This window comes from Lepidochelys olivacea, assembly GCF_965140295.1.
Source record: "Lepidochelys olivacea isolate rLepOli2 genome assembly, chromosome: 6".
NCBI lineage: Eukaryota > Metazoa > Chordata > Testudines > Cheloniidae > Lepidochelys > Lepidochelys olivacea.
Genome location: NC_140416.1, coordinates 99,978,029 through 99,997,386, shown reverse-complemented (window position 1 = coordinate 99,997,386; position 19,358 = coordinate 99,978,029). Strand labels below are relative to the sequence as shown.

Below are 19,358 nucleotides of genomic sequence, written 5' to 3'. Positions count from 1 at the left end.
CATTAGTAATTTAAATTAGATGTTAACAAAAACTAACAAAATTGATTTGAAGAGTCTTAATAAAAGTCTCTTCTTTCATTCTTCAACTCCTGTGATGTGGCCATTTCACTAGTTTTCCACTTATCAGGTTCTGTGTAGCCTGGAAAACTATGAACTTCTAATGACTTTGAACTTCTTTCAACAAGTGGAAAAAATTATCATGGGTGGCATCAGCCCACATCTTTCCTTTCCAAATCACCTTTTTAAACAACTACAGCCTGCTCTACACTGGGGGGGGGGAGGGATCAATCTGGGTTACGCAACTTCACCTACGTGAATAAAGTAGCTGAAGTCGACGTGCTTAGACCTACTCACTGTGGTGTCTTCACTGTGGTGAATTGACTGCTGCCACTCCCCCGTCGACTCCGCCTGCACCTCTCACGGTGGTGGAGTACAGAAGTCAAAGGGGGAGTGATCGGGGGGTTGATTATCATGTCTAGACTAGACACGATAAATCGACCCCCGCTGGATCGATGGCTGCCTACCAATGCGGCGGGTAACACAGACATACCTAAAGAGTAGTCACTCAGATGAACCTTTATTTTTGTACTTTCCCACCTGTCTGTTTTCTCTTTCCTCTCAAAGTAATTATGTTTGCAGTGTGGCTGAATGTGTGAGCTAAATCTAGACTCCGAATGACATAAGTGCCATTCTGTGGCAGTGAAATTCAGCCAGCAATGCATTTAGCCTCTGTGTCCTTTCTTCCCTTCTCATTTAGAGTCTGCTGATTCAAGCCAAAGCTCCTCATAATTTCATAGTGATGTGCTGTAGATCCTGGAATAACTTCTGTAACTTCTATGGCTTGATGAAAGTTCATTCTTAATCATGATTTATTGGCATTTTCTCATGGTCCCAGACTGCTAGTTCTTGTAGTTTGGCCCTTGGCATCCTAGAAATAGACAATAGGCAAAGAGTAATGGCCATACTGCGCCACACAAGTGATCCATGAGTAACAGAGCTGGTTGGATGTCTTTTGACAATGTTTTTCATCAGAAAATGCCAATTTGTTAAAACTAAGACTTTTTTGCTGAAACATATTGGTTTCAATTTGAAGATTTCTCGTGTGTAGGATGGAATTTCTGGTCAAAACTAGAGAGAGACTCACTGTATAGTTGACTGATTAGGGCATTTTCCTGGGATGTTTTAAAACCAGGTTCAGATCTCTCTCTGAATTAGGCAGAGCAGGGACTTAAATCTGAGTCTCCCACATCAGAGATAAGTGCCCTATATGTGTGTAAGTAAGAAATGTCTTTTGATGTGGAACAAAAACAAATGTCAAAACCTCTCCTCACCCCCTTAAATGAATTCTTGTTTTCTGACCAGCCCTAGTTAGTAAGCTTCTGCGACTTGGGAGATATGCTGAAGCAGTTATGCTAATGGCCTGCCTCTCTAACACCTTTGTCTTAGAAGAAAGGTTGTAACTATGGGGCAAAATTTAAGAACTTAAGAGTGAAACTATCCAGGCCATGTCCTAGAAGCTTCAGTTCTGCAGCACAAATCTGTCATGTCAGTCTTTACATTGGGTGTTCCCAGTCCCCAGGGCAACTGGGGGCAGACCAGATCTTTTTCTCTGAGCCTGGGCTTAGAACCGCACCTCAGGAAGAACTCTCCAGAATTCTCTGCCTCCAAGTAACAGACACAATAGTCTCCAGGTCTCCATCCTTAGCAGAGCTTTCAAAAGACGTTTAACTAATGTCTTGGTTTCTTCAGTGGCTTCCAGGTATTCCTCAAAACTACAAAAGAAAAGCAGAAAAATGTGTTTGGCTTTCTGAGAAGGATTTGAAGGACAGCATCTCTTCTCCCTTTCCCACCCTCAGAAATGGCAGATGGAGAAAACAGGCCGAAGGAACCCAGCTCCCAGCTGGAGTATGGGCAAGATCCACACCAATGGACTCAAACAGGCCACAGTGAAACCAGCTCCCAGTAGGAATGGGTCAAGGTCTCTGAGCAGTGCTTCAGGATTGGCCCTTTCCTGGGAGTGGACCACTTCAGAAAAGGAGGCTTGAGAAAATCTGAGAACTGTATGCAGTAGAACTCACTCATTGCTCCAGAGGCAAGTTGATTCTTTCCCCAAAGTAAATTAAAATATACCAACATGATTAAGATCTTTGTTAGCATCAAATGATGCAGGTTGCAATAGTCCATCTCGTGCTCATTGGAACAGTAGCACCAGTTCCATGGAGAGAGACACATTTTGGTACAGTCACACAATTGTCTGTGGTACAAAATAAAACAATGCAGCCCATTTAAGATCTCAGGTCTTAGCTCTACAAGGAGATATACATTCCAAATGGAAATACTGAAATCTATCATTACAGAATTATCTTCCCAGAGTTTCAGAATATGAAAACAAACTCCTGGAATCTAGTGAATATATGATTGGGGAGAGTCACTCAAAGATACTTTGGCTTCTGTTACAACAAGCATTTTCAATATAGTATAGTCCCCTTTTGGACTTGCAACTTCTGCATGATTATTCACAAATGCCATATCATCCCTTCCTTCAAGCAAAAGGGATTTATGTCTACCATTGTCCAACTGGCTTCTCATCATGTTATGCAGGGCCCAGAAGCCATCACCAAGTCTCTAGAAACATGACTTTGAATGAACAAGTGGAAGGGCCAGTTACAGCCTTCACAAAATGTGGACATCTTCTATTTTCCAAGACCACCTTTATTTCAGAAAAGAGATAGAAGATTGTGTCTTATTTGCCAAAAGTTAGCACATGCCTCCTAAAATAAACTGAGTCAGTTCCTGGGGTAGTGGGTCTTGTGTTAACACCCAGCACAATTCTTGCTTTGTTTCCAACCATGAATTGCAACAAATCAGTATATATAGATCTTTATCCAGATCTATAATCTCATAGTGAACTGGTTCTTAATATTATTTAAGTTACCAGATGTAAAGTCCAGAGAATCTGGTCATCAGTGCAGGTCCCAGATTGCATGTAGAAATATATCTAGACTCATATGACTTCAGAGGGGCTGGGTGGCCCAAGGAGAAGACATGGAGTATACCCTGTCTCATGCGATGGACCATCACGCTCACTCCTTCATTTTTAGCAGATGATTCTTCAGACACATGGGGTATGTTTCTAAAAAGGCAAAAAACCTTCAGCACTCTTTGGAGAAGCAGCTTTGCTCATGTCCTGTCCATGTTCACTCTGTTCCTCGGGGTTCTACACCAAGAAGGAAAGTTAAGGTCTGCCAGCTCAGCAAGACACACTTAGAACTGAGGGAATGCTGTTGACCATCTAGCCTTTAAGTGCATCCAGTGCTGCCTAACCCATCAGCTGGGAAGCTGAGAGAGAGGAACTATGGTCACTTGTTCTAAAATGGTGATAAATATTGTACTAGCATCTTAGAGGAAATTTACAAATTTTGTCTCTGTATATATCACTTGAGGTTTAGATATTGGCATTACAAGAAAGAGACAGGGGCCAAGTCGGCTGAAGCAAAGGATATTGTAGTGTTTTTACAAGATTCCCCAACCATGGGGATCAAGGCCAAAACTGCTTGGAAAGACAAGTCAGTGACTGCAGGCATATTTCACTGTAAGAAACCCATTCCTAATCATTGTCACATAACAGATTCCTGAGTATCACCAATCTTAACAAATCTCTCACAATGTGAAGATTCCTGTCATGATCTTGATCTGTGCAATACAAATCCTAATAAAACCAACCTTCAGCTTCAGTTTGTATGTCCCTTCCTCTTCTCACTAAAACTATCTTGCCTATTCACCACCTTCTTTCCCAGGGGCTTTTAGAGCTTGCCATGCTTCACTTCAAACATGGTGGTTCCATTACTAGCCAGGCCTCCGTCCCCACTTCCACCTGTAATAAGTGGTGATATTGTCCTTCTAGATGAATCCAAACATCCTAGGGAAGTAAAATTCATGTTAGATGTGAACAGAGCTTACAGGGGGTAAAACTCCTCTCACTACCATGCATTCTGTGAAAACAGCAGCCATTTAATGGGCAAAGAGATCACGTGTGTTATGATGAGACCTCCCACCCACACTTTCTCAAACACTATGTTGACATCTTCAGTCCTCCTGATGCAACGTTTGGTAGCAAAGATGTTCCAGACCAGGATGCCCCAGTAACCCACAAGTTCATCTTCAATCCTGTGTGGGTAAATTGAATCCTTGCTCCCTTCCTAGGGATGGCTTTCTGCATCCCACTGTGAAGACTGACAGAAAGGGGACTGAGAGAGGTAAAATTCTGTTACTTGTGAATTTTCATTCTAGGACTATCCTTTGGAAGGTTGGAATATGTCCAGGGTATTTTCTTGCTATTGCTCTCTTAATCACTTTGAAAGGGAAGAATGTGTTTCTCCAGGAAATCCCTAAATTTCATGTCACAACAATACTTCAAATGGTTTGAGTTGAATAGTGCTTTTGAACTTCTATATAATTAGTATTCTTCAGCTTTGGAAGCTATAATTCTGGAGAGTTCCTTCTGTGGGGTAATCCTAAATTCAGGCTCTGAGCAAAGATCTGGTCTGTTCCTAGTTCCCCTGGAGACAGGGAATGTCCACTGTGAAGTCTGTCTGACATGGAGGGTTCTAGAATAAAAATTCACTGATAAGACACAATTTTCCCTTTTAAGCTTACAAAACTTGTTTTTGAAGATCATGTTCATGTCTGTAACTGGGGACATACTAAGAAAATTATATTTTTACAAAGTAATATATAGGATTGTTATAGGGTTACCACCTTTGAAATGCAAAATAAATGCATCCCCACCTCACAAGGCAAGCCTGCTGCAACTCCAACCACAAGGTAACTTCACAAACCCCCCTTCAGCAGCCACTTATAGTATCTAGAGAGGGAACACACATAAGGTTGATAACATAATTTTCTTTTTTTAAACTGCGGAAGTGGGAACACTGCAGCATCTTTAGCTGGACACTAGAGCTGTCAAACAATTTTGAAAAATTAATCGCAATTAATTGTGAGTAGGGCTATTGATCGCAGTTAACTCACGCAATTAACTCAAAAAAATTAACTGATTAAAAAATTAATTTTGATTAATCACACTGTTAAACACTAGAATACCAACTGAAATTGATTAAATATTTTTGGTTTTCTTCATTTTCAAATATATTGATTTCTATTACAACACAGAATACAAAGTGTACAGTGCTCACTTTATTATTTTTTGTTACTAATATTTGCACTGTAAAAATGATAAAAGAAATAGTATTTTTCAGTTCACCTCATACAAGTACTGTACTGCAATCTCTATCATGAAAGTGTAACTTACAAATGTAGAATTGTTTTTATTAGATTGTTTTGGTTTTTAGTGCAGTTATGTAAAACTTTAGCACCTACAAGTCCACCTCAGACCTTCTTCAGCCAATTGCTAAGACAAACAAATTTGTTTACATTTACGGGAGATACTGCTGCCTGCTTCTTATTTACAACGTCACCTGAAAGTGAGAACAGGTGTTCGCATGTCACTTTTGTAGATGGTGTAGCAAAGTATTTACGTGCCAGATATGCTAAACATTCATATGCCCCTTCATGCTTCAGCCACCATTCCAGAGGACATGCTTCCATGCTGATGATGATCGTTAAAAAAATAGTGCATTAATTAAATTTGTGACTGAACTCCTTGGGGAAGAATTGTATGTCCCCTGCTCTGTTTTACTCGCATTCTGACATAAATTTCATGTTATAGCAGTCTCGGATTATGACCCAACACATGTTGTTTGATTTACGAACACTGTCACTGCAGATTTTGACAAAATGCAAAGAAGGTATCACTGTGAGATTTCTAAAAATAGCTACAGCGCTTGACCTAAGATTTAAGAATCTGAAGTGCCAAACAAAATCTGAGAGGGACAAGGTGTGGAGCATGCTTTCAGAAGTCTTAAAAGAACAAAACACTGATGCAGAAACTACAGAACCCGAACCACCACCACCAAAAATAAATAAATAAATAAAAAAATCAACCTTCTGCTGGTGGCATCTGACTCCAGTCATGAAAATGAACATACATTGGTCTGCTCTGCTTTGGATTGTTAACGAGCAGAACCTGTCATCAGCATGGATGCATATCTTCTGGAATCATGGTTGAAGCATAAAGGGACATATGAATCTTTAGCGTATCTGGCACATAAATATCTTTCGACACAACAGTGCCATGCAAATGCCTGTTCTCACTTTTAGGAGACATAAACAAGAAGCGGGCAGCATTATCTCCTACAAATGTAACCAAACTTGTTTGAGCAATTGGCTGAAATAGGACTGAGTGGACTTTTAGGCTCTAAAGTTTTACACTGTTTTTTATTTTTGAGTGCAGTTATGTAACCAAAACAAATCTACGTTTGTAAGTTGCACTTTCACAATAAAGACTGCACTACAGTAATTGTATGAGGTGAATTGAAAAATATTATTCGTTTTGCTTATCTTTATTACAGTGCAAATATTTGTAATAAAAAATAATATAAAGTGAGCACTATAGACTGTTTTGTGTTGTAATTGAAATCAATATACTTGAAAATGTAGAAAAACATCCAAAAATATTCATAATATACTTAAATTGGTATTCTATTATTGTTTAATAGTGCGATTAAAACTGTGATTAATCACAATTAATATTTGTAATCGAGTTAATTTGTTTTGAGTTAATCACTTGAGTTAACTGCGATTGATGGCCCTACTGGGCACAAAGTTTTAGCATTAGATATCTTTCCCCACTTCTCCCCCCAGTGTATTGTGATGATGATGGAAAGCTTTAGATCCTGCTTTTTTTTTAAAAAAAAAAAAAAAAAAGGGGGTGGGGGCAGATTAAATTATTTCCCTGGCAACTGGTAAAAATACCGGCCCAGTGGTAACTCTAGATTGCTGAGAAGAAAAGGGTGGAGCATGTGGCACAGGTGAGTTCCAGAACTTTTTATGAATAGAATTTATTAAAAATGGAGATTTTTTTTTAACTCTAGAAACAATATTTTTTAAAAAAACTTTACAAACTCCTAAAAGAGAGAAGGCAGTGGGGGCAGACACTTGTAAAATCATAATGAAAAAAACCAAACAGCGTTAGCAGGTTTGAGGAGGATTTATTTTTGTTTTTTTAAATAGTCACTTTGTAGATTAGATGAATTACACCAGGTTCTTTGCAAACTGTATTGCTTTGGGAAACGTATATTGTATAGCAGAACCTAAAGCTAGATATTCCTACTCTATCTTTTCCTAAGTTTAGCTATCAGTTTTACTACAAAGTACTTGAATCAATAGTGGTACAGTAGAATGAAGGCTAATGTGAATATGCTTTTGTTGTGAGGTGACTCAGTTAAGTTTTTTGAGAAATATTTGTATGTTCAGTGGTTCCCATGCAACGCATTGTTAATAAACTAAGTATGCATTGTGTTCCCTTTCTTTATTGTAGGCAAGTGAACAAGATATTCTTAAGTATCTTGTTAAATGGGGAGAACATCAGTTGATGAAAAGAATAGCAGACAGAGGTAAGAACCTTGTTTTTAAAAAATGAATGGAATGGAGGACATTTCAAACTGATAGTTTGTAGTTCAAGAAAACATGTAATCTGACTATACTGTGAGCAAAGGAAAGCTAAACAAAAGCACTACACTGGGAATTTGTCTTCACTGAGGGCATGTCTTCACTAGCAATGCCATAGCAGCGCTTTAACATGGCTATGTAGTCACAGCATAGTGCTGGGAGAGAGCTCTCCCAGCGCTATAAAATAATCACCTCTATGAGGGGAGTAGCTACCTGCCCTGGGATCACTGTCTACACTGGCACTTCACAACGCTGAAACGTTCAGTGCTCAAGGGGGTGTTTTTTCATACCCCGGAGCAAGAAAGTTGCAGCACTGTAAAGTGCCAGTGTAGACAAGCCCTGAAACATCAGCAGTAGCAAATAAACATTGTAGTAGAAAATAGCCAAAAGCACAAGCACTCTTGATATTAGAGAGACCGGATAGGTGAGGTAATAACTTTTATTTTATCTTCCTCGGATAGTGAAAGAGACCAAGCTTTTGACCTACACAGAGCTCTTCTTCAGGTCTGGGAAAGGTACTCAGAGTGTTACAGCTAGATACAAAGGGGGATCAGTTAAAATAAGACCATTTAAGACAAAATGGCCAGTTAACACCTCTACAGTCATAGGTAAGGCCCTACCAAATTCACGATCTGAAATCAGCCTTTCCCTGTGCAATCTGATCTCCCCTGCTGCTGGGAGCCTGTGGCTCCTAGCTGCTAGTCCAGCCATACTGGGGAGGGACAGGACTTGTCCTTCCCCTGAATGGCTGCTCTTGGTGGGGAGATCAGATCCACCTCCAGAGGCAGCACAGAAATGAGGGTGGTACGCCCTCTCTTCTGTGCTGGAGCAGGTTCTCGCACTACACTGGCTGGACTTGGGACTTCCTTAATCTGTCACTGGCCTGGACTAGGAGCCCCCGGCTGAGATGCTCCTAGCGACATAGGGGAGATTCTACCCACCTTCACCTCCCAGAACCTCCTCTAACTGCAAGAATCTCGGAAGCTGCTACCTAGGCAGCACAGAAGTGAGGGTGGCAATCTTGGATCCCCCAACAACTTTGCAACCCCCCCACGATCCCATTTTGGGTTGGGACCCCTATGGTTACAACACTGTGAAATTTCAGATATGAACATCTGAAATTGTGACATTGACCAATTTTAAAACCCTCTGGCTGTGAAATTGACCATAATGGACCCTGAATTTGGTAGGGCCATAGTCATAAGACAAAGGGGGTTAGTTGGTTACAGATTGGGTTTATGGCTTCTTATAACAGTGTCCATGACTTTTGGTGTCTAGCAGAATTTTGGATTTAAGTTCCCAGGCTCATCTTCTGAAGGTGTTGTACAGCTATGGAGTGATGGTTTTTTGAGAAGCGTTCGTCCAGAGGTGATATGGTGTTTTTGTCTTTTTTATTTTTCTGAGTTCTTTCAGGAGCATAGTGATTGTCTCATTTCCCCCACTGAATTAAAGGGACATTTAATGCACTGGATATGGTACACCACATGTTGTAATAGTAATGTGTAGAACCCGTGGATATTGAAGGGTATGTTGTGGTGGGTGTTGAACATCATACCAGTGGAGATATGTCTGTAGGTTTTTTGTATCTGTTATGGCAGGGTCTGGTACCATTTTGAGTTTGTGTGTCCTGGTCTGTGGGGAACTTACCTCTGGAGAGGGGATTTGGGAAGGATTTCTTTCAGGATATGGTCCTCATCAAGTATGGGTTGTTATTGCTTGTTTGATACCCCATATGCTTTCCTATGTGGGATGATAGGTGACAACTAGGAGTGTGTGGTCAGCAGTTTTTTTTCTGATATTGAAGCAGGTTCTCTTGGGGTATTTGGGTGGTCCATTCCATGATGCAGTCTACTTCTCTGGTGGAATATCCTTGTTTCTAAGGCAGTGGTTTTCAAACTGTGGGTCACGACCCAGTACTGGGTCGCGGAATGTAAGGCACTGGGTCGCGGCGGCTCTGGTCAGCACTGCCGACGGGGCCATTAAAAGTCCTGTCAGTGGTGCTGCCCAGATATCCCCTATCTGTTCTGACACTGTGCTACACCCTGGAAACGGCCAGCAGCAGGTCTGGCTCCTAGGCAGGGGGGCCACAGGGCTCTGTGCGCTGCCCCTGCCCTAATCACCGGTGCTACACTCCCATTGGCTGGGAATCCGTTGCGGGGGGGCGGCGGTGCCTGTGGGCAAGAGCTGCTCCAAGCTACTTGCACGCCTCCGCCTAGGAGCCGGACCTGCTGCTGGCCACTTCCGGGGCATAGCGCAGTCCGCAGTGCCAGGACAGGCGTGAAACCTGCCTTAGCCCCCCCACTGCACCACTGACCGGGAGCCGCCCGAGGTAATCCTGCACCCCAGCCCTGAGCCCACCCCAAATCCCTCATCCCTGGCCCCATCTAAGAGCCTGCACCCCCAGCCCAGAGCTCTGACCCCCTCCCACACCCCAACTCCTTGCCCCAGCCCTGAGCCCCCCCAAACCCAGAGCCCCCCTCCTGCGCCCCAAACCCCTCACCCACAACCCCACCCCAGAGCCTGCAGCACCAGCCCAGAGCACCCTCCCACACCCCTCATTTCCACCCCGCAGCCCTTACCCCTGCAACTGTGGATGAAGGGAAAGTCAAAATGAGCTGATGAGCTCATCAAAATGAGCTGGAGACCGTGCTTGTCCCATTAGTGTTTTTTAATGCTTGTAATTTAATTCTGTGATTGCATATTTCTCTTTTTAAGATCTCACTCAGTTCCTTCCAAATTTCAACAGCATCAGCAATAAAACAGCTGTTTCCCTGCAGGCTACAGAAATAGGCTTCAGGGTACTCAGCATGTGTTCAGCATTTCTCTTAAGCCCAATGTTGTGAACTTTGGCTGTGACAGTGCCATCTATTTTTTCATGATTTTGTTCACAAACTGTCATCAGATTAGGCCAGTTCTTGATATAGTGCCCAAAGCAGTCCACTACTGAGTTCCATCGCATGTCTTGTGGGAGAGTTAGCTTGGTTCCTCCCACTTTTTTCAAAGCAGCTGCTGCAAAGTGGTTGTTACGGAAGTTTTTTACAGTTTCAACAACATTAGCCTTTATTTCGGGAACACTGAAGTCTTTGGTTAGGAGGTGCATCAAATGAGCACTTGAACCGTATCACAAACTTATCTATGGTTGTTTCTGGATGATGGAGATTTTTTTTTTCTTTTTGCTACAGATGATATATTGTGGCTATGTGGCATACATTATGTGACTCAAACACTATCATTGGCAGATAACTCTAAAACTATAGAAAATGATGGTGATCTTGAAGGTGGATAGTTTTCAGAATCCTGTATGTTGAGGATGGATTCTCCTCAACAAAATAAGTCAATGCAGTTGTTTAATTATTATTACCATACTGCTCATTTAATATTACTCACTGCATTCACTAACACTCAGTACTTCTTTAAAGGTGAGATTGTAAAAGGAAGATCTGCCTATTTCAGCTATTTATTTTTTTATCACAACTGCATCTAAAATGATAGTACCATAGAGTAACAACTAAATTTTTTGCTCAAACATGAGAATTCAAGAATAGTCCAGAAGGAAGTCAGGCAGTCTTTAAGAAAGAAGTATGAAATAAAAAAGGTTACCAACCTGAAGATCCTGCATGTTCAGACATGTTCCTTTCATCATCTTCAGTGCAGCTTCCTCTTGAAAAGGAACACTTCTCATGATGATGTTTCATTCGCGCAACCAGGCCTTGCATTGCTTTGTTGCACTGTTTGCATTTTGCACGCATGCCTGTCTTATGCCCAGATGGAGGAACTTCATTAAAATTTTCCCAAACTGGGTCTCTTTTATGGCCTGCTGCCATTATAGGTTTTCCCTTCCAGTGAGAGAGTGACATGGTAGATCTCAAATAAATGAAGGCTACGCTCAGACCTCAAGGCTTCTGGAATATGCTGCTCAAACAGTTTCACCTTTGTTTCTACTGCCTGTCCCCTCCCTTCTCACATTTATCGCCAGACTACTTCTCCTTGTCTATTCTGCCCCCAAGATCTTCTAGTCATTGAACTTTTTGAAACTTTTCATTTTTAGAGAGAGGTAAGGGATTGACTCTGTGTACCCAAATTTGAGGTCCGTTATTTCTCATCTCCCTATATTTTATTTATGTATTTATTTAAAAACATTTTTGCTGTTAACAAGCATGTTATGTCTGGAGATGCAAATCCACACTTTGAGAATTGCAAAGCTAAGCATCTCTGATGGTATCTTCTAGGCTGAGCACTGAGTCCCATTGGGTAGATAGAAAGATTAACCTAAATAATCTATACAGAAGCCCCTGAAACTCCATAAAATTGGGTCCCTAATCCATGAACTGTTGGAACTCATTTATAAAACTTTTCTTAAACATTACATGAATATATTCTCATACTGTAGAATTAGAATTTATAATCCCTATTCCATGAAGAGATATCTTTGAGCTATGATGTCTTTAGATCAGATTTTTTTGATAAAATGCTTTTTGAGGGGAAAAAACTGATTTCTTAAAATTTATTTATTTACTTTAAAATCTTTTTTATCCACCCTGGTTTTGTGACGCATTTGTTCAGAAGTTCTTCCTCAAGGTGGCCCATGAATAGCCATTCTAGTACTCCTGGCTATTCCAATGATTTGGATAAAGTTTGTTGTTGAATGTAAAATTGTTAAAGCTGAAGATGAAAAGGATGAGTTTGACAATGTCTGTGGAGTGGATATCTCAGTGTTGTCCATTGTCTTCTAGATATTTGAGACAGGCAGCAGTTCTATTGTTTTGAGATATTGATGTATTTAGGAAGTACAAGAATGGTGTTCTGGGGGAGGTTGGTGTTGTGGAGTTTCTGGAGAAAGTCAGTTGTGTCGCGGAGGAAACTGTCCCTTTGTGGTGAGTGGTTTGAGGATGGTTTAAGAGTCCTCATATTCCTACAGTAAGAGTGCTGTGGTCAGATAAAATGGGTCTGCCTGGGTTCCCTTATTTGTGTATCTTGGGAAGATGGGGGATGAGGTCGTATAATTTCTCAGAGTTGTTTGGGAAAGGATTTGATGATATCCCTAAATTGTTGGTTGAATAGTGGTGTGGGATCTTCTTTGATTCCTTTATAATAGGTGGTATCAGAGAATTGTCAGTCGGCCTCATTGACGTAATCATCATGGTTGAGGACTACAGTGGCATCCCCTTTGTCTGCTGGTTTGATCCCTATCTAGCGGTTGGATTTCAGGGACTGTATAGCTGTCCTCTCCGCAGTGGAAAGATTGTGGTGGATGTGATGCTTGTTAAGAATTTCACTGATTATTTTCCTCAAGCAACTAATGTAATGATCAAGTGTGTAGTTTCGTCTGCTGTGGGATGTCCAGTCAGATGATTTTTTTCTTATGACTGTCTGTGGGCGTATGACGGTAGTTGTGGGTGGTGCTGTCTTTTGTTGTGAAAGAATTGTTTGAAGCAGAGTCAGCAAAAGAATTCTTCTAGTTCTCTTGTAGTATGGTGTCAAGTTCTGTGGTGGGGAGAAGTTCAGTCCCGTGGAGAGTACGTATAATTCAACTGCAGTTAAAGGAGCATTGATAAGTGGATGATTGGGTGTAGTGTCCAAGTGGTGGGTCCTGGTTTATGGTTTCTGCTGAATGTGGTGTTCCGTGGTTGTCAAATAGTTGTAGTTGGTTCCACTTTCTGTTTTTGTGGTGGGTAGATGTCATCAGGTTTTTTATAGTTGTTTGGGGGTTCTTGCATGATCTCTGGGTGGGTTTCCTGATATTTTTTCTTCCAGTGTGTAGAAGCATGTGATTTCTTGTTTTAGGTAATCCCTTCTGGAATATGTGAGGTGCAAGAGATGGTTCCTCAGTTTTTTCTGAAGTCGTTCTGCAGAGCTGTTCAGCATATTTGCAGTTGTATGTAGTAAAATGTGTGTTGTATCTCAAGCAGAAATAATGGGCTGGATGCAGAAATTATTAGATGGGTTATATGGCCAGTGCTGTATAGCTGACTCAGTTATGATAATGGTCCCTTTTGCCCTTAAAAATCTGTGAAAATAGTCTGGTCTTTCTTGGAAACCACTGGGGAAAGGGAAAGAATCCACAGAAGAGTATTGAGGAACTACCAACAGCTGGGGATGAAAAGAGTTTTTTGTTGCTGCAGGAGCATGGTTTTGCAATGGCCTGAGAAATATCTATACAAACCATCTTTCTGTCAGTTTAAGCAGTAACAAGCCAGATAAAAAAATAAATATTGGGGAAATGGCTTTGGGGCAGGTGACTCTCATCCATAGGAACCAGACTGGATTGTGCTGGTGGCATGCAGGTTCATTTTGTGGGAAAACAATACCAGGCACTGTCACTGACTAAGCAGATGTCCTTTTTCTTCCTGCAACAGAAAGGTAGAACTTCTGTTTTCCTCTTTAAAAAAATGTTCAGATGGAGACTATATATTTATTATTCCTTTCCACAGAGCCCAATTTACTGAGTGGTACTGCCCACAGTGTAAACAAACGAGGGGTAAAGAGGCGAGATCTTGACATTGAGGAGCTGAGAGAGATCCTGTCTTCTCTTTTACCTGTTGTCCGCACTGAGCACATTTTACCTATGAACAGTGAAACACTGAGTGATGCTGTAAGTTTTTCTTCTCCCTCACTCCACAATCTACCTTTCAGACACACAGATCTAGCCTATGGGATTTTATACTTCAAGCAGTGCAAAAGTCCTGGGTTATTTTACCTTTTTGAGATAGAAGCACCAAAATGTTATCAGTCAGAATATTTATGAACTTTTGTTATGGATAATTATCCTAAAATGATTAGTTTTTAATGCAAGTTTTGTGCAAAATTTAAAATTTGGAATGGCTAGTGAATTTTGGATCCAAGTGAGTACTACTTGATTTAAAAAAAAAATGATTTCACTTAAATTCCTCAGGGAGTATGGCTGTACCTATTCAGAGTGTTTGGTTACTAAAATATTAGTAATATAAATTGTAATATGTTCAGTTTAAAAATTCTGTCTCTTACAGATGAAGAGAGGCCTCATTAGCACCCCTCCTTCAGATATGCTACCAACATCAGAAGGTGGAAAGTCAAATGCCTGGCTACGGCAAAAAAGTGCTGGGATATATGTTAGGCCACGACTGTTCTCACCATATGTAGAGGAGGCAAAGGTAACCATTGATAATATGTGGACATTACTAAACTGGTGTCAACAAGGAATTCTGCAGACAGAAAGTTTCTGTATATCTTGTATTATGTGCATGTGCTGGTCTAAAATACTAACACTTACAGTTTAACAAAGCTTATGGGCCTGATCATCAGACCCAAGTCTACAGCTTGTCGGAGGAATTTTGACAACTTTTCTAGTCAGAATTTCCTGATTCACTGAAATCAAAATGTTTTGATGAGTCTTTGATTTTGATGAAATTCTGAGGGAAGACTTGCCTGGTGGGCTGATGGAGAGCTGAGAGCCTGGGGGTTCTGGCTTCTGCTAGGTGGAGAATGGCAATTCCACCTTTCAGAGAATTTTGAAATTTTTGGTTTTCATTCCAAATGTAAACTAAGCCACATTTTAAAATCTCTAAATCCTCTGCAAAACAGAATGACTGTCTTTGTCCAGCTTTTCTGAAGCCCTCCGTTGTGCACCTCCAACAACCATCTTCCCATAACTCACCTTAAGGTAGCAGCTGAGGTGTAGGTGATGTTCTAGGATAGGCTTAGGAAAGGGCCAGGGCACGTGTGTGATGGGGCCAGGAGTAGGATGCAATCTGGCAATCCTGGATCACACAGTGGCCCCTTGTAGACCACTGCTACATGTTAAAGCAGGCATGATTTACGCCAGGAGCTGGTTTGGCCTCAGCAGTGTGTAGGCTTGGGTGGCAGAAGGGCAGTGTAAAGCCAGCTATGCTCATATCCCAGCGCTGCCCCTCCACCTCCCTCCCCCCATGGTGCTCTTCTGCATCTGAAGATCGAACTTCTGTAATCATAAGAAGAGTCCATAAGCATGTGAGATTTTGATTTTTTTTTTTGAGGGGAGATTCCTAATTTGTTCTTCATGGGGTCAAACTAAAGAAATTCCAACATTAAATTCCTTTTTGCTACCATTAAAGGGCTCTTTTGCTAATGTTAATCGGAATTCATTCCTCCATGTTTTAGATCTTACCTAAAACAAAATTGGATCTGGCCAGAGTTACTCAAAAGAACTAAGACATTTCCACTAAAATATCCACTTACCCTCTAGTTTGTGTGTTAGAAATTTTAAACAATATTCTCTAAGTCTAACATTGATGTAGAAAGAAAAGGAGTACTCGTGGCACCTTAGAGACTAACCAATTTATTTGAGCATAAGCTTTCGTGAGCTACAGCTCACTTCATCGGATGCATACTGTGGAAAGTACAGAAGATCTTTTTATACACACAAACCATGAAAAAGTGGGTGTTTACCACTACAAAAGGTTTTCTCTCCCCCTACCGCACTCTCCTGCTGGTAATACACACTGTAAGGAGAGTGATCACTTTAGATAAGCTATTACCAGCAGGAGAGTGGGGTGGGGGGAGAGAAAACCTTTTGTAGTGGTAAATATCCATTTTTTCATGGTTTGTGTGTATAAAAAGATCTTCTGTACTTTCCACAGTATGCATCCGATGAAGTGAGCTGTAGCTCACGAAAGCTTATGCTCAAATAAATTGGTTAGTCTCTAAGGTGCCACAAGTACTCCTTTTCTTTTTGCAAATACAGACTATCACGGCTGTTACTCTGAAACCTAACATTGATGTGTATAGCGGCAAGAAAAGGTATTGGCTTAAAAAAGTTAACAATAATAAATCTTTGATTGTAACTTCTATTAGTGTAATGCTTTTAAGATAACAGATTTAATATTTGTGGTTTTTAGCAATCTGCATGAGGGTGCATTACCACTAGTCTTAAGGAAAAACAAGATGATACATTCTGTAAATGTATTTATTGCCTGGAATCGAGGTGTCTGAGTGTGTGTGTTTGCTTGGTTCCACTGTTTCTAAATCAATCCTTAAGTATTTAGCTTTGTATGTGAAAAATTGATTCTCATGAACATTTTATTTTTGACCTTCGATGCATACATACTCATTTTGCATCTAGTGATTATATATGTTAATTCATATACCAAATTAGTATTGTTATGCACAGAAGTCACATATTTCCAGTTTCATCAAATTCTCTTATACCTTCATTAATATTTAGATACCTAAATTACCCTCCTGCTCATGTAAAGAAATTAGTTTAAAACTAAATGAGAACTTTAATCAGGGTGTCCATGAAAATCCCCTTCTGTCATCAGTTGAGAAGTTTTAAGGAAGCATGTTTCACCTCTAGGAAAGGTGCATAGTGTGTTGGCTTAAAGGAAGGATTATCTTTAAGAGTTATAGCATTAGGAGTCAGGAAATATGAGTAATATTCCCTCCTCTGTCTCGAACTACTTGTGTGACCCAAGGGGGGTGGGGGAGAGCGGACTTGACTCTCCTTCTTCCATCTATAAAATGAAGATATTATATTTCCAGCATTATCTGTGAGGGGTGCCTAAACTTACTTTGTTGATTGTAAAGTGCTGTGAGATTTTTTGAGTGGAAAATACTCTAGAATACCCAAGTAATGTTATAAATTGGGAGCAGAAGAAATGGGTTTGTGTACTGTTGGGCCTTCATACAGCACTGTACTGTGCTTCCTACGTACTTATGGTATCTTTTAAAAGAATTGATCTGCATATTTCAGGGGGCAGTAGTTGGTTGTGTTATGGTTACTCCATGTGGCAAATGACTTTGGAAAAGTAGTAATTTTTTTTAGCAATTCTTATTATCTAACTACTATTATTTTAGTCAGTGCTAGATGAGATGATGGTGGAACAGACAGACCTAGTTCGTTTGCGGATGGTTAGAATGTCCAACGTCCCCGATACCCTCTACATGGTAAACAACGCAGTGCCACAGTGCTGTCATATGGTTAGCCACCAGCAAATCAGCAGTAATCAGTCCAGTCCTCCTTCAGTTGTCGCCAATGAAATCCCAGGTAAGAATGCTAGCTGATCTGCAGCAAACTATTTACTGTCCTCTGGGGGTTTTGTTCGTGGGGATTATTAAATTCTTGTTGTTTCCCAGAATTTTCACATCTGGGGTTGGTAGATGGACTTCTTGTTTTAAGAGATTTCCTCCAAGGACTCTGAGTTTGGGATGAGTAGGAATTTTTTTTGAGTAGAATTCTAATTGTGAGGGAGAGGCGCCCTGGTAGAAAGGGTGCTAGTATTCAGTTAGTTTAGAAGCAGTTTTATAAATGAGACTAGAATCAAAGATCTACTTTACAGAGCTGTCCATAACTGATAGCATTCAGCTATGCCACCAACAGCAGAAGAAAGAAATACTGCCATCCTATAGACTAGACTCAAAAACAAAAATCAACCAAATGTCAAATTAGATAACACATTGCACTGTGCCAAATTCAAACACTAGTGAACTGCCAATGGGAAAAAGTTCCCCAAAATAAGTTGGCCTTGACTGAAAATGTTCTGTTGCCACTCCTGAAAAATTCCACTCCAAGGACATGGAATGAGAACATCTTGACCAATCTTAAATGCCATTGTAGCTGGGTTCTGGGCAATTCAAGGTTTAAAGATTGTCGTCAACACTTTGACTCACACTTGAAAACAAAGAGTGAGCCAATGCAGCGTTTTGAGCACAAGGATTTTGTTCTGGTAGTGGCCCACCTTATTTAATGCTCCACTAACAACATGAAAGAGGGGTTGTTTAGCCAGGTTCATGAGCAGGGAAATCACTAGAGCTGTGGACTGAGCCAAATAAGTTTGTGTTACAGGCATATGTTACAACAGGCTGTGCACTCATGCCAGGAGCCGTCCCTGGAGCACAGAAGCAGAAAAGAGCTGGCCGCCTGAAGAACCAAACGGCGTTCTCCTGTCTGTGCTCCAGGGACTAGTTATGATTCTCAGCTGATCATTCCCCCATAAGGACAAGACTGAACATTTTGGGCTGGTAGCGTGACATGTTCCTGAGGCTTTGTGAACCTCTGCTGAACTGTGCCTGCAGTATTCAGGTTAGGGTGAGCAAACTCTTGTCAGGGTTGCTTTGGACCTGTTTGAGTTTGTCTGAATCAGAAATCATGCAAGAGCTGAACTTGGCCCATGAACTCCTGAGTGAAACTATATTGTTCTGTATCCTGCTTCTACAATGGATGTAATCCAGACAACACTAAAATGTGTGTGATTTTAGAAGATCGAGTGTGTTGACTTATGAAAAATAGCTCCAAACTCAAGTCAGATTATTGTTAACAAACCTTTTGAAGGGAAGGCTGAGTCATGCTGCCTTGAAATCTTCCTTTCATATAGTGTTACCTTGATACATACAGTGTTTAACTGTCTGAGTGTTTTGCCATGGTGAAACAGAGTACAGTGGTGGAGTTGCATCATCCGCACATTTAACTTACGCTAATTCAACTATGTGCTCTCAGCAAAAAAAAAAAAAAAGAAAGAAAAACAACAATAACTCGCGGCAGTGGAGTACTGTAGAGGAGTCAACGGGAGAGCGCTCAGGGGTCGATTTATTGCATTTAGACTAGATGCGATAAATTGACCCCCGCTGGATTGATCGCTGCCTGCCAATCCGGTGAGCATCTCACTGCGCTGAGTGTGATTCTAGTGTTTAAAGATACGTATTTTTCGTACAACATGGCCCCTAAACACAAGCCAACTACTTCATCTGGTGCTGAACCTAAGAAACAGCGATCTGTTCCAACGCTGGAGGAAAAACTGGCTGTGTTGGACTTACTGAGAGACGGTATGTCGGTCTCCAAT

The 19,358-nt window shown here is 40.9% G+C and overlaps 1 protein-coding gene across 3 annotated transcripts in view; it reads left to right on the top strand.

The window, feature by feature from the left end:
• BTBD7 (BTB domain containing 7) overlaps window positions 1-19,358 on the top strand; it is a 114,489-nt gene that overhangs the window by 80,511 nt on the left and 14,620 nt on the right. For all 3 annotated transcript variants that reach the window (XM_084632027.1, XM_084632025.1, XM_084632026.1), the window contains 4 exons: window positions 7,436-7,511; window positions 13,998-14,158; window positions 14,553-14,696; window positions 17,377-17,566. In XM_084632027.1, coding sequence (XP_084488153.1) covers window positions 7,436-7,511; window positions 13,998-14,158; window positions 14,553-14,696; window positions 17,377-17,566 — 571 coding nt within the window. The remainder of the gene's footprint in view (window positions 1-7,435; window positions 7,512-13,997; window positions 14,159-14,552; window positions 14,697-17,376; window positions 17,567-19,358) is intronic.